The sequence below is a fragment of the Cupressus sempervirens genome, chromosome 9, assembly GCF_028749045.1.
Source record: "Cupressus sempervirens isolate cs-2001-9-10 chromosome 9, ASM2874904v1, whole genome shotgun sequence".
Lineage (NCBI taxonomy): Eukaryota > Viridiplantae > Streptophyta > Pinopsida > Cupressales > Cupressaceae > Cupressus > Cupressus sempervirens.
The window spans coordinates 676,936,883-676,952,801 of record NC_143126.1 but is presented as its reverse complement, the minus strand read 5'-3'; the positions used below and the strand labels follow the sequence as shown (position 1 = coordinate 676,952,801).

General features: G+C 36.1%; 1 protein-coding gene across 3 annotated transcripts in view; it reads left to right on the top strand.

Moving 5' to 3' along the window:
- LOC149540540 (membrane-anchored ubiquitin-fold protein 3-like) overlaps window positions 1-13,239 on the top strand; it is a 63,317-nt gene extending 50,078 nt beyond the window's left edge. Inside the window, exon 5 of one of the 3 annotated variants that reach the window (XM_089801633.1) lies at window positions 12,773-13,239. In XM_089801633.1, the coding sequence (XP_089657759.1) occupies window positions 12,773-12,816 (44 nt within the window). In that variant the 3' untranslated portion in view covers window positions 12,817-13,239. Of the gene's footprint in view, window positions 1-7,313; window positions 8,150-12,772 lie in introns of those variants that run through there. The other 2 variants (XM_089801632.1, XM_089801631.1) reach the window with 2 other exon arrangements.
- Window positions 13,240-15,919: the final 2,680 nt, after the last annotated feature.

Sequence of the window (15,919 nt, the reverse complement as noted above, 5' to 3'; positions counted from 1 at the left end):
TAATAAGCAAATCCCTGAATACCTGATCAACAAAGATGCCAAGGGGTCATCATTGCAATTGTGGCCAGACCAGATGCCTTACCAAATATGGAAATGCTAGATAGATGACTTACTATAAATAGCAAGTCACTCAAACTGAGCCAATTGATGGAGGATTCAATCATTGTACATACCAAGAGCCTAGGTGCCCGAACAATGACTCATTATAAATAGTAAGTCTCTGAATAACTTCTCTAGACAACAATACTAAATATAAACACTACCACCAACTTGTTCAGGTACCATTCTAAAGATAGAAACCCCAACTTTCCCAAAATAGACACTTAATATAAACAGAAAGTGTGCCAATCTGACTCAAATGAAGACCAATCCTGAACATCCCAAACCACTGGAGTGAGAATTGGCCTCTGACTTCACCAACTGGACCATATGAAGAACTCCATTAGCCTATGAGGGTCAAGAAATAGGCTTATCCTCTAAAAGCTAATGTTCATGGAAAAGGGGACATTCAGTTTGCCCTTCCTGAAATTGCTTGTCCCCGAGCAATATCAGAAACAAAAAAAACACCAATCCACCCAGATTGCAAGAGTAGAACTATGTAATGTCCCTATGATCATCAACTAGCTCCTGTAGCATCATCACCAATCTAACAGACAAAACTTGACAAATTGAAATGAATGTGATTATAAATGTTGTAGGAATGAACATCTCATAGGGAAGCAACTCAAAAGATAAATGAAGCTCGCTTCCCAAAATCGTGCAAGGTGAGATGTCATGCACACTGTCCAACACATGCGCAACTCAATTGTGCATCTAAAAGAGATCATGCACATGGAGTCAAAAGTAAAACCATATGTACTTGGTACCATGTACACATTCCAGAACTCCTCTACAAGCCTTATCTAAAATCTTGATGCACTAGAATGATCCCAAACACTCAATGATAGCCTGCCAAGAAGAGCATCCTCTGACTTCTATTGCTCAACTTTGAACTTCAACAAGACGCAACCAAATTGTAGTGCTAGTTATGTCTGCACTAGGGACCCAAAACACATTGAATACATATCCATCTGTACTAATGAGATAAGAACATCGAAAGGCATCTGTAACACTACCATTATCTCCATCCTCTGCAAGGCCCCCTTAGATGTGCCAACTCTGTAAGTAATCCAACTCTTAGCCACCGATCCCAACTATTGTAGGTGACAAGTACTCATTCCACAAAGGATGGTACAACCTTGGAGAAAATCCACATCGATGCATCATCAGATTCTTTGTGTGTGGATTAGAAAAGTAGTGACAAGTACTCCCTATCCTATCACAATAAAAAGATCCCACTTCGATCAAGTGTCGACTTTCATAACACTGTATATAACCTCTATCACTTGACTTGCCCCAACAACAACTATAGTGGATGTAACCACACGAGAACTGGGTGGAACACGTGGCTCTCTGATGCTCTCTATAGATGCACTCATCCCAACTATATCATCTACACCTATAACTATGATAAGTGTAACCACATCCTCAACCTGCTCACAACTATAACTCGTTGATATAAGGCCATCACCGGCTGCCTATGTAGGAAATTGAACTGTACCTTAAGTTGGTGAAGACAGTGCCACCCTCAACTTCATAGACAACTCCTCAATCTGTGATTGAGACTCATGAAGGGCCAACTGCACTCTCTCCAATGAATCCATAGTCACTTCCAGCTCATGGGTGAGCTCATCTACCTCCTTTCTCCTCAACGCATCATAGCAAGTGCAAACCGACTCAAGGAGATAGTCTCTTTCAGCCTATAACTGTAAATAATTTTGTTCCATTATTTTGATAGCTTCTTATAGTGTATGAAACTCTGTACGGGAAAAACTACCATCACAATGCTCATCTGATATAGGAGTACCCCAACCAAATATAGCTAACATCTAGTGAGCAACATTGAAATTCTCAATGGTTGTGGCAACCATTCTGTTGCCAATCTTCAGTTGCCCAACCAAATGATGTCTCTAAAATTCATGACTCCCATTCAAGCTCTCTAAATCAAAGTCTTCTCTATGATATGAAGTTGTACTTGTGATGTTCACCTCATGGTCAACAATATCATATGTGCTATCATCAATGCACACATCATCAACTAGGGTACTGCTGCTATGTGCCCCAAAAGATGGCTCTACTGGTAAACTAGAAGCTGCTGATATATTAGTATCTTTACAAACTCCCACTCGCAGTGTAACTACAAGTCCATCCAACTCATGATCCTAAGATTCAATGCCACTAAATGAACCCTTCTAACTTATTTTCTAAGGTCTGATTTGAGAAATTAGACTCATCAAGACATGAATCCTCAATATACAATGTATCATTAGTACCTAACTCTTGAGTACCCATGTGAGAAGTCACCGGTGCCATCTTCAACATGTGTAAACACTGCTGTCTCACACTGATACAAAATTTCCTTACTGCTGTCATGAAAATCAGAACTGTTATGGGACAAAATTTCCATGCAATCCTCATTCTTGGTGCTAATTTCATGAGTACCAATACCCAAGGTCGCCCCTGTGACTCCTGGATTTGCCCTAACTTTCGATCCTTCTTCATGCCCAAGTGGAAGACTGCTGTCTGAAAAATCAGAATTATTATGGGTTAATCTTTGCATCCAATCTTCGTTATTCTGCAAGCTATGAGCTATCCTTTGTTGTGAAGGCATAAGTTTTTGCCGGATTTAATTCAAGATGCTGTTCACGCTTGGCTGCTTGCATTTTTTTGATTTTCTTTTTTACTTGTCACAATCTATTTGATACTCCACATAGAAGTCAAATGAAAGATCATTTCTAATCTTTAGTGGAAGTGCAAGTTATTCTCTATAAGAAACCATAACATTGTCTTCGAAACCCATACTGAAACAAAATATTGTGCTGGTTGCTTCAATATTGAATTTGCGATTGATATAAGGTTTAGTTTCCAACCCAACAGGGTGGTAGGAAGTCGCTTTAATACTTGTATAGGAATCCTGTTGGTTCTAACTTCTGCCAGACTACTAACTTGCTATGCAATAATATATAGAACTGATTTTTGAATTAAATAAGCATTTCCTTGAATTTTTGAAAAAAGTGTTGCCAGGCAAGATAATTGTATTAAAGATTATAGTAATTCCAAAACAATTGTCCAATGCATTGAACAATATAATCAGCATCCATAAGAAGATACACATATACAATAACACCAGATATGTTAACTAGGGAAACACTTGATCAGAGGGAAAACCCCGGTGCGGATGGTACCCACAAAATGATATACTAATACAAAAGTTCCTTGTAAGAGGATGGACTCTGTTAGGAGCCAATAAAATACATTTAGTACATATCAATCTCTGTTAGGAGATTTTGAATCCCTGTTACGAGATTCCAACCCTGTTAGGAGTGGGCCAACCTTGTTAAGAGTTGTAGAAGGTAGAAGGATCCATTGTCCAAATAGCTTCAGGGGCAAGACCACCGAATTTACTGTCCAGCTAATCTCTATATTATTCCTTGCAGAATAATATAAACAAATAATCTCAAACTCTTTTGCCCTCTTGATTGGACCAATCCTCTTCTGATCTCAATACTAGATCTTCAAACTTCACATCTAGTAATCCCTTGGATCGCTTACACGCAAATACCAACTTCGCATATCACTTGTACAATTTGCACTTACACAATCATTACCACATCACCACAAAGGAAATAACCTTCCTTTATACCATATCCTAAAAATAATTCCTTGAGTCGGCCTTGAGGTGTAGGGCATTTTAAAACATTTATGTAATTAAAGATAGTATTTGGGTTGGGTTAGTTAGGAAGCGAGGGGGTGCGTCTGTTGGTCTCCCTAACCAACCGAGCAATATTTAAGAACATTGGAACATGAATGATGTACTGATGGTTCTTGGCAATAAATAAAGAATACTATTTCCTTCGCGAATATCAGGTACGGTTGCCATTTGTAATAATTGCTTAGATTGGTATTGGTAGTATCCATTTCATGTTTGATGGTAATGATTTTCCTTGAGTCAGCCTTGAGGCTTTCCCAATTAATTATAATAGGACCTCATTAGAATATTACACTCACTTTACAATTACACAACACTGTCGGCTCACAATAGATACAACTTCTCACACGTGCGACCTCTGACCTTGCGTACTTGCTAACATCATCACTAGGCTGTCTACTGTTATTGTTTAACTTTTCTCATCACAATTCTATCCCTATTAGGAGATACAGTCCAAACATCAGAAACCACTTATCATATACTCTATTTGCACACTGTCTTCTGTAATTCTTTAATATCCACTTCATCTAAACACAATGTAGAACATATCCTTGATTGTGCTTAACCTCATCATCAATACACAGTCCGTCCGACTTTGTTCTCTGTCTGCTACTCAGCCAGTCTTCACAGAAACAATACTATGTTGACATCAATGACAAACACGGTCATGAATGCAACATGTCAATCATGCTAACAGTCTCTCCAATGCTTAGGATACTCCCCCAAAGGAATGCCATCAGATTCATGCTAACAGAAATATTTATTAAATTCTGAAAACTAAAATTTAACTAAGAGGAAAAACTTGGAAACGGATCACAGCACAGATATTTAGCCCAAGACTTTTTAAAATTCTCTAAACAATGCCTGAATTTTTCCAGCAGCCAACTCCAATCTGAGATTGAGTGCCAAGACAAGATTATTCTACCCTAGACCTAGCTGTCTAGCATCCAATGACCACATGGGTTTGCAGCTGAGTGCGGCTGCCTCAAACTCTCTTCACAACAATCACCAAAGCCATAATTTAATCACTGATAACCGCCCAGGGTATAATGTTGTTATCACCCTCAGAAAATACCTTCAAACTGACTCAAACCCTGTATTGATTCTTCACTTGTAAGCGCAAATTAAACTTCTCAATGAAGTCCACACTGTAGCAAATCTTGGTGTTTATTTCAACACCTCAAAAGCTTGTAAAAACTCTGAAGAACTCACAATTCTTCAAGTCTGAAATATTGAAACCCTTGTTTCTTCTTGTCATCCAAATCAACAAAAGCAAATGCACAATAGCATGAACCCATTTTCACCAAAGAAGCCTTTTATAATTCTCAATTGAAGATTGGGGAGTAGCTTCAAACTTACACCTCGCATAACTTAAGTCATAACTTAGCTTTTCAAAATATTTGCTTTTGTTGCAATTGAAATATAACATTTAATTATATTTCCCTCCTTTTGATGCACACATTATGATTAAAATATAAAGTATACTTTAGTAAACACCTGTATCTCCCTTTTAAATAACACTTTATCACTTATTATAATGTATACTATTAAAACATTTAAAACTCCCTTATAAAATAAAGTCCACTTAACTTAGCAATGATATGCACTTAATAAATAATAATTATTAAAGTGTAACATTAAAGTATAACTTTAATAATAATTATAATGTTATAACTCTGTTGATTGTTGTTTCTCAATTCTAACCGAGCTTGAGAGTCAACCATTATATCCGCTGTGCATTTAACTGTGTTACTTAAAATAGTAAGGGTCTATCTCTATATCTATCAATCCCCGACCTGCTATAATTAGCAAATCCCTGAATACCTAATCAACACAGATGCCAAGGGGTCATCAGTATCACTGCAACTGTGGCCAGCCTAGGTGCCCTATCAAATATAGGAACACTAGATAGATGACTTACTATAAATAGAAACTCCCTCAAATTGAGCCAATTGACGGAGTCAATCGCTATGCATACGAAGGGCCCAGGTGCCCTGCCAGATACAGCAATCCCTCAACAATGAATTACTTTAAATAGTAAGTCTCTAAATAACTGGTCCAAGCAACGATACTAAATCTGAACACTGGCAACAACCTCTTCAACTACTTTGCTTTAGATAGAAACCCTAACTTTCCCAAAATAGACACTTATTATAAATAGTAGTCAATCCGACTCAAATGAAGAGCATTTCTGAACTTCCCAGACCACTGGAGTAGGAACTGGCCTTTGACTCTGCCAACTGGCCCCTCTAAACAACTCCATTAGCCTATGAGGGTCAAGAATAGGCTGATCCTTTGAAAGCTGACATTCACAAAAATGGGGACATTGCAATCAAGTTTATGAGGGTTGTACTTTAAAAAAAATGAACTTAATCAGTGTGTTTCTCTGGATTAGAGATTCATAAAATTTAAGTACTTGTTTTTACTTTTTCTTTGTGACAATGTAAAGATTAAATATTTATTTATTTATGAAAAGAAAAAAATCCTTGTCATCGAGCCAGTATATAGACTTGAAGAAGATATGAGACAAAACAAAACCTATCTACCAGGAAAAATTCCATATTTAAATCTCTAGGACCAAAGACGCCTCTTTTAAATAGTGAATTCTAGAAATATCATCGTCTAATAAACAAGTAAGGTGTGCTCGCAAGTCTTGTAGATTTATATTCATAGTAAGAGAAAATAAACAAGCCCAAGGTATTCAAAGCTACTAAAAGACATCAGATTTTTGCTAGTTAAAGGCCAGATGTGTCTCAGAGATGGGAAAGGCTGTAATATAATTTCTCCAACACCCTTATTTTGATGTTCTGCAAGTCATCGATTTACTGGAGAATTTTGTAGAAGGTTTCCACAGTTTTCTTTTGCTTTGCTTTCTAGTCACTCATTTGGCTTTTGAGTTTCTCGCAAAATAGGATGTACCTCCCAGACATGTAACTGAAAAATTGATTGGCTGAGAAACTGTTCTTGTTTAGCATATTTTATCTTGGTAGTTTATCCTCCATGCCAGTGCCTCTCCTTAGGAGGGCTCTTTCCTTTTAACTTACCATTCTTTTTCAATTTTCAATTTTCAAACATCCATTTCCAAGTCCAAACCTCCTGTAGAATTGGAGCTGCCAGAAGTATTGTACCTGCAAAACATTTTACAATATGGGTTGCAGCCTGCAATTTGCCAGAGTACAGTCAAGAATACTACCAGTTTTATTTACAAGCAGAGAGATAAGGTTTGGACGTCCTTCAAATTTACCAGTGAATAAGGAACACATTTTTTATTGATATTATCAGAGAATTGCTGGAGATGCACAGAATTGAGTATTAGAAGTCCATAGCTTATTATCCTAGTGAAATGTACAGCTTATGCAGGAGCATTCTAAGGCCAAATGGTAATCTTGCATCCTCCAAAAAAATGATGAATGTTAGGTCACATGCATTGACAGACTTTGTAGAACTGGCCGCAGAAGGATCTGTTCTGTAACAATGATTATTGCTGTTTAAATTCTTTCTGCAGAAACCTTCCAATTGCTGTGGAAAGATGCTGACAACAGTTCTTTAGGAACTATGGGAGAATTTAGCAAGAGTAACACAATTGCTATGGTAAGACTTTTGCAGAGGCTATACAGCTGCTAAAGAGAGACACTCATAGTAGGTAAACAACTGCCACTGAAAGATGTTGCAACAGTACCTTAAAATCTATGGAAAGACATTTGCAGCAGCTAGACAGATTCTACAGAAAGACGTGCAGCAGCTTCAAAAGTGCTATGTAAATCTGATGTTCATAGTTACATGACCTCTATGGATAGATGATCTGGCAGTTGCAGCTGAAAAACCAGACTACATAGTTTTGTGAAGATCTCAGAGGGGAATTGTTCAAAGGCAAAATAACCAATTTTGTTTATTGGCTTAAGCCTATTTTAGGCTTAGCAGAAATGAACTCTTCAAAAAGTGGGGTAGCAAATAAATGTTGTGGACAAAAAAAATACACCTATAGTTTGATTTGCCATGATTGCTTTAATGGAAAGTTTCACAGCATTCACACTCCAAAATTGAAGAAGACACAAAATGAGCAGGATACAGAGGGTTAACATGGAAGGCAGAGAGTCCTACCCAGCACTAAATGCCCTATCATTAGATCCATTTTTCAAATCATTTTTGGTAGGGAAGAACTGAGAAGGATGCAGAAGGGGAGATTAATCAGGCTAGAGGCATACACTTGACCAAAAGGCCATTTGCACAGGTAGCTGTTGGTTGTAACCTGTGATGATGAGCTATAGCTGTGATAATGTCTGTTGTAATATTAACATCTATTTTTCATAACTGAAGGGAAGGAGTTCAGTAATTGTAGAAGTGAGTTGTACTGTCAGTAGTGTCTGGGTTGTGGAAATAATGTTCTGGTGACTAGACTGTAGCACAATAGTTTTTTTTGCTGGCCATTCTATGTGTTGCTGTTTTAATTTCTCTTTTTCAAGACAGATTAAAGTGGAATGATGTATAAGGTAAAACTTCTCTTTGAATCTGTAGGAGAAACCCCCTAATATCTTGATTTTAAACCAATCCTTAAATCTAAAGCAATGCACCTTCTATAAATTTTGTATTAAAACAAATAATTTGTTTTACAAATTAGACCCATCTTTTTGATCTCAGAGGCTTGAATTCAGCTTTATGATGGCCCTGTTTTTTTTGGAAGGCTTTGCCAACGATTGGTGGCACCATGGTCTAGTTGCACAAGGGCATGATCTTGAGCAAACTGTCTGATAATTTAAGTCATAAGTTCCTAGGCACATTTGAGCAGAAGGATGAGGGAAAGTATTTTGAGGAGTTTGCCAGAATCAAGCAACATTCGTCTGTAGATGTGTACGTAGTAGAATTTAGAAAGTTGCAATTATGTTACTTGATATTTTAATAAAGCGGACTCCATTCCTCTTCAGTGGTCCGTATGAGCCACTTAAGGGTCTAGTTAGACCCTTTGCAATATCATTACTTTAGGGAGCTATTATGAGGGCTTTGACACTTGAGCTGTCCATATTAAGGAACAAATTCTTGTCTCAATCTAGGTTGCCCATCACTAGATTGAGCAAGGGCGATTTTCAGGAAGTAGGATTTGGTTCACACAGAACTACTCCTAAACCCATTGTGGTAAAATGATTGACGAGTAGATGAAAAATGAGCTCAGAAGAAAAATTGTGTTCTCATGTAGGGAGCCTTGGGGACCTGGTCACAGATGTCTTGGCAAGAGACAAATGGATTATATTGAGTGATTTTATATAAGGAGATTGAAGTTGAAGATCAAGAACTGCTACAAGCAATCAGAAGGTAGAGTTTTGTTTTTGAGTTTGAGATAGAAGTTATAGGACTTGTTGGCATTTTCAAATACACTTGTATTTCTCTTACAATCACCATGATAACTTCCATTCAGGGCTCATGGGGAGCTTCCAGACAATCAATTACAGTTCTAATTGATGGTGGGTCTCTCCACAAGTTCATTGATGAAGGCTTATGGATAAGAAAGGATTGAGCATTGAAGGTTTGATCAGATTCATTTCTATTGCGTCAACTTGAGTTATACGTTGGTGAGGTGATAGTAACATTGTAATGTCCCCAATTTAGCAGTTCCAGTAGCTTGGCGATGTCAGTTCATCATCACTACCCTGTGAGCTGACACTGTTTTGAGGGTCTCAGTCGACTGACTTACTATTTATAGTAAATCAGTTTTGGCTATTTTTGGGAGAGAATCTCATTAATATTTTAATTACTATTTTGAAGAGGAAATGGAGCATTGCCATTTTCTATAAATAAGGTGCTTGCTTGGCTTTGGAGGCAACTGCCATTTTTCAAATAGTCTTTGTTAGAGCTAGAGTTTTGTGTTCAACTATCAATTCAAGGATGAAATCCTAGGATTTGGAGATTAGAAGACGAAACCTCTTTGATTTCTCAAAGGCAATCTCATTTAGACGTTGTATTTGTGTTGAAAGCTTTGTTTTGATTTAAACAAATTTTTTATTTCTGAAACAACAAATAGTGTAATAGCAGATTTGATTTGTATTTAAATGTTGTGTATTTGAGACATTTTGGCATATTTATTAAGCTTCAACATATTTGTATTGTCCATGCAATCAATTGCTACTTATTTTGGGCATTGTTATTATTTCAGTAAAAATAAATTTTTTTATTCTTCATCTACCATATGCTCTCTCCTTACCCACACGGCCTTGATGGTCAGAAAGTGGTAAATATTTAATATTAAAATTTGTTGTGTTGTGAGAAGTTTTAGTGGTTTCTTTATTGAATGGATGTTTTTCTGGACTGCAATAGCGCTAACTGTAATTTGTATTCTGACAAAAAAATTGATTGATTGACTTGTGATCTTTGGCAATTGATCTTCTAAATCTTTGGAATTGTAGACTATGTTGTGAAAAGCAAAGAGTCTGAACTGGTCCATGGTTACTACTTGAAAGACTCTGAGTACGAGGACAGATCTTCTATTATTTAATCTGGCTAATATTTTTTAGTTTCTACAAGATTCTTCCGCAATCTCCAATCAATCCATCTGACCAGGACGATTTGTCTGTTTGAAAGGAGAAGACTGTTCTTTAGTTTCTTCTCTGTGATTGTTTGTAGAATGATCTCACTCTGAGCACCTGTGATGAGCTAGGGGATTTTTACAAGGGATTTGGGTGCTAAAGTATGACCATCCATTATTGTGTCTCTCCACTAGTTATTTCTCCATGATAAGGCTTTCAGATTTTTCCTGTATATTCAAAGAGCTTTTATTGTGAACTAATAACGGTCTTTATCATCTATGTTTTCCATTGTAATCTCTGAAAGATTAGCAGGATATCTATTTGAGGATCAAACCTGTGTAATCAGTAGAATCATGTGGCGGAGCTGAAGTTTAGGCAATAGGACGACCAACGAACAGGTTGTGTGTGCCAAAAAATTTCAAGAAATGGGCAATCAAATACAGGAAATGCCACCGGTCGTCAAAATAATCCCGTGGAAGAGAAACTAGGTGCCAAAAGTGACTTCGCACAGGAATGCAGAGGATTTTAGTCATGGAAAAATGTGATTAAAAACTACAGAAAGCCTTTGCATGGGTGAACAGTGACCTTGAACAAAAGAAATGGCAATCCAAAGAAATGTCAAAAAAAGGCATTATCAGAAGAAAACGAGCCACAAATTTGAGCCACTGTCAAAGTTGATCCACAAGCAGAGATGGATGGAAAACCACAATACACAAAGAATTTCGGAAAAAATGAAGCCTAATGATTTCAAAAAGAAATTCTAAATTTTTTGAAAAAATAAATACCATATTGCACAAGTAATTGGTAAAAATAATGAATAATTAAATCAAACGATCATTTATAATACAAGATCAATGTTTCTAATAAGAAACAATTGATAACTGAAGTAAATCTAGGAACATCTAATATTTACAATATTGACCATTAAATAAGGAATAATAAAGAAATTATTTTATAGTGTTGGCTATTCATTGTTTTGCCATATTTAAGCTAATTACATGTTATGGTTAAGGTTAAAATTTTCAATTGTTCTGATACCAGACAGCTGTGTGCTGTGTCGTTTTAGTTCTTATTATATATTCTCAAGTTGATACCCTGTGTTATGTATTTGACGATTGGGTCTTGTAATTGCTACAACTTTAGGGTAATATTGTGCCTGCTTTTTTATTGTATTGAATTGTTTTATTAAGAATTTAAGATTTGTATTAGGTAGAAAATCCCTTATGATGATCAATTGTGAGAGGTGTATGCTGCTTGCGTGGTTCAGGGAATATGATCAAACTAATCATTTACCAGCTCTGCTTTCTGTAATTATCTTGGACTAGCTTGGGCAGAGCAGCATTGGTTGGGGATGTTGTTGCTGGAATTTGATAAATTTTGTTCAAGATGTCCATGTTAGGGTGGGTTGGCTCTTGCATTTTAACGTTATGCCTTTGTAATCAACTGGCTTCTCCTGTAGTTGTCCCATCAGTCTAGGCTTTATTTTATTTTTCAGAGGTTTATCAAGATTGAGGATGGAAGACTTAGCTATCAGTTGTGATTATCCCACTGGAGTTCAAATCTTAAGCATGCACATTCGTCTAGCTATTATCACTAGATCTGGAACGGACTGGGGGCAGGTCCTAAGTAGGAAAAGAGAACTTCTCTGACATAAAGGAGTTGAGAACGGGCTGCTTCTATACATACAACTGTTGTGAATCGTGATAGACAAAGTGTTGCTCCTTTGTGATAAAAAGTTGGTAAAATAGCATCCAGGACTTAATTTCCTTTGCGGGGGATGTCTTCCATGATCAGTTGCCCAGTCTTTTAGGCTCTTTGAGGATGTATAGAGGCCAATAATGGCCAGATGCTTTTTTGAGCTTCTTTATTTATTGGAATTTCAATGATTGGGGTTTCTTCTTCTGACTGTTCTCTATCTAAATTTTAGTTCTCTTCTATAACAGTGGTTTACATACTGCTTCACTGCAAGCAAATTTCATATTCCTTCCCTGTTGGTAATTAGCTTTCCTTCTTTAATAAATGGTGGTTTTATTTATTTTCTAAGGAGATTGGGAAGACCACTTCTTGGATTCAGTCATGGTGGCTTGTTTCAGCAGGTTTGAGTTCCTTGTGCTATAGGAAAAAGCCCTATGTGATTTGGTTAGTGGATGAAAGCTATGATATAATTCATAACCCTTTTGATAATTTGCATATTATACGAATATCTTAGGAAGCGATTAAAAGGCTTATGCTCTATTTTCTATGTTAAGGATGGAAGTCCTTTTGGCTCCCACATGGGTCATTCTTTGAAAGTGATAATTGTTTTCATGTCTTTCATTCTCTATTGTGATTTAATAACACAGTTGTACGAAGTTTTACTTTGTGATTGGGATATTCTAGAATTTGAGGCTAGTTACTGCAGCAGTTCTGTCATGAGCTTTTAACCGCTTTGTTGTTTTTTTTGTAACAGAGAAGGATCTTCCAAAGAGCAAATGTTTGTGCGTAATTATGTAGATTGGCACAAACCCCACTGATATTGAAGAACATTCGAGTATTCAATGTTCTTTGTGGCACTGCAATTATTATGTAGTTAAGTACTTGGTTTATTTCTATTTTGTCCATTGGACTTAATAGAAACTTAAGAAAAAATTGCATTTTTTTCAATGATTGATGAAATGATGCAGCTGTAAGTAAAATGGTGATTGATTTTTAAAATAGAGGTATATTTCTTCTTTTCGGTAGGTGAGCAGTCAGTAATTCTTTGATCTTCATTTATGTTTGTTATCCTTAAATATCATTATTTTTCAACTTTGGATGACTTTCATGACTACCGATTAAATTCTGGGCATTGCAGACTGCAGTTATAAACATTCTCATCAAGAAGGTGATTGATGGAAACCTAATGTGAAATGAAGAAAACAATATGATTTCTTGTTATTTCCTTTGTTTAAATTCTCTAGAATTTACCATTTGCTCAATTTTCTCTGCTTGAAAATTTCTCATTCCAATTCGTAACTAAATATTCTACTAGGAAATTATGAATAACTGTTAAAAGTACGACAACTTTTCTAGGGCCGGTGAATTAGATGAATGGATCGTCTGGTATCATTGTTTCGTAGATTCAATTTGATAAGAAAGCATGGAAATGAGTTTTATCACTTTCTCCCTTCCCCTTTTTAGATTTATAACACAGAGATCCTGTTTGAGCTGGATTTAGATCATTAAATATGCTGTTCGTATAAGTGAGTTGCACCTGAGTTGTAGACATAAGCCATGCTATATCTATCACTGGCACTCACAAAGGTGCCATGACTGCGCCGATAATTGGAGCAGTGCAGACGGTTATAGTTGGAGTTGGTTGGAAAACTGTGAGGCATATTCTTCCTAATATTTTATAATTTAACATAATAAGAAAGAAACAGAATTTTGTTGATTTAAGCAGAGAACTATTTGTATTGAACTTCATTTACAGAATCATTGAAAGCAGTCTTTCTTCCTCCTAATGGCATACAAATCAACTAACTCTTCTGAAGAGATGAGGCTAGTCAAACTGGCAAGCTTTTTAATCAAAACACAGAGGTTTTACATAAAGGGTTTGGAAAATTTATGTGGCATTTTGTGGTAGCCCAGGTGCCGTTGGTTGTATTGGTATGATGCTCTTCTGCTGCACTCAGTCCCATAGATTGTTTGGTCTTATACACATTATTAAAATCATTCAATAAAATTTCCTAATGGTGGTGTAAGCCTCATTCATAAATAATGGTCAAGCGATATACATAGTTTGAAGGATTTGACTCAAGTTTTGAATGTTCCACAAATTAGAAAATTGAATTTTTTGTTGAAACTCTTGCCAAATGAAACTAAGTCAAAGAGGGATTTTATTTGGACACGATTGAAATCTATTATTCGTTAGTCCTAAAGGGTGGTATAAGCTCCAGCTTTTCATTCTGAAATAGTGGTGAAACGAGAATGTGGTCATTATATGACGGTTTTTGGAGGATTTGACACTACTTTCAAACTGTCTATATATTTTAAAATCGTTATAATATTTGAAATTAAGTTGTTGTGTCATCCTATATGTGAGAAAGTGTTATAGTTTGGCAAAATAAAATTAGTAGGTGTTTGTTTGTTCCCACATTTGTAATGTTCACTCTGATATTCAACTCATCACTAAGTTTGGATTTCTACGGATCTAGTTGTAATTACAGATATTGTTGAGATTTGGACTACGTTGAGACTCGACTAAAGGTATTCCAGACTACATTGTGGATTATTTTAGATTCTAATTTGGATGCGGTTGTAATTACAGATATATTGTTGAGATTTGGACTATTTTGAGATTCAATCAAAGGTATTTTAGACTACATTTTGGATTATTTCAAATGGGGAAAAATCTTAAGCAAAAAGTTGGTGAAAGTGAAGAATTAATTTTTTCTAAATATTGACTTTTTAATACAATTTTGATTTTCATCTATCTTAAATTGGGATAACCTTTAACTATACTCAATCAAACATATGCATGATATTTGTTGATAGAATGAGTGAAAATGGTAAAAGTCCTATTGAAAGTTGGAATCAATGAATCACTAGAGTGAACTAGTGATATTTTCATTCTAAGTAAAGAACTATGTGTATCATTCATAGTGATTGTAAAGTATCACTTCTTTACACAATAAAGATATGTCACTAAAAAGCCTAACAACAATGGAGTGATTAATAGGGGAGAGGGCCCCTAAAATTCATTTGGAATTGGAATGAGCGGGGTATTATATTGCCCTTAAATATTGACGATGGGATGACTTAAAAGACTTTTCTCAGCATGCTAAGCTCTTGTCTGTAATGGGCACCCTTGAATGTCCCAAAAGCTGAACCAACTGCTGAAATTATATTAATTCTAAAAATGCTGCAATCAAGTACAAAGATATGTATTCCAAAGGCCAAACCCTAAGAGAATGACGTCTAGAATGTTACAACAGAGAATGCACGTCCTCTATTGCCAAAAGAAGGGAGTGTGATTCACACATCCAAGCTCTTATCAAATGTAGGTCATCATCATCCGATACAATAATCCGATGCTCAACAATGAGACTTTCAGCCCTATTTATCCTTTTCTTCATCTTTCTGGAAGGAACTAAAACATTAATTAATTGCAAGGGCTAGAAGCTTCCTCCTTCCAATAATTAATGCATACCCTAAAAACTCCTTCCTGTAAATAATTAATTAAATCGAGAGGCTTCCATCCTTTCCAATAATTAATACACACTCTAGACGCATCTCCTTTGTAATACAATAATTAATTAAATTAATTAAATATAAAGCCACTTTTTAATTTTAATTTATTTAATGACTTTATAAGAAATTAATTTAATTTTTTCTTATCCTCCACTTAGACTTTGGAGAACGTGAAGGCCAAAAGATGGGATCATTACAAATCCGCCCTCCTTGAAATTGCTTGTCCTCAAGCAATTAAGTAACATAATGGACTCCAACCTCCACCTGGATCCCAATATGTGATATCCATATGGAAGTTAAACCAACTGCGAACCCGCATCATCAGGACCAACCCTTGTAGCCTAGCATTCAAAACTTGTGCTGATGAAGTCAGAATGTCATCATA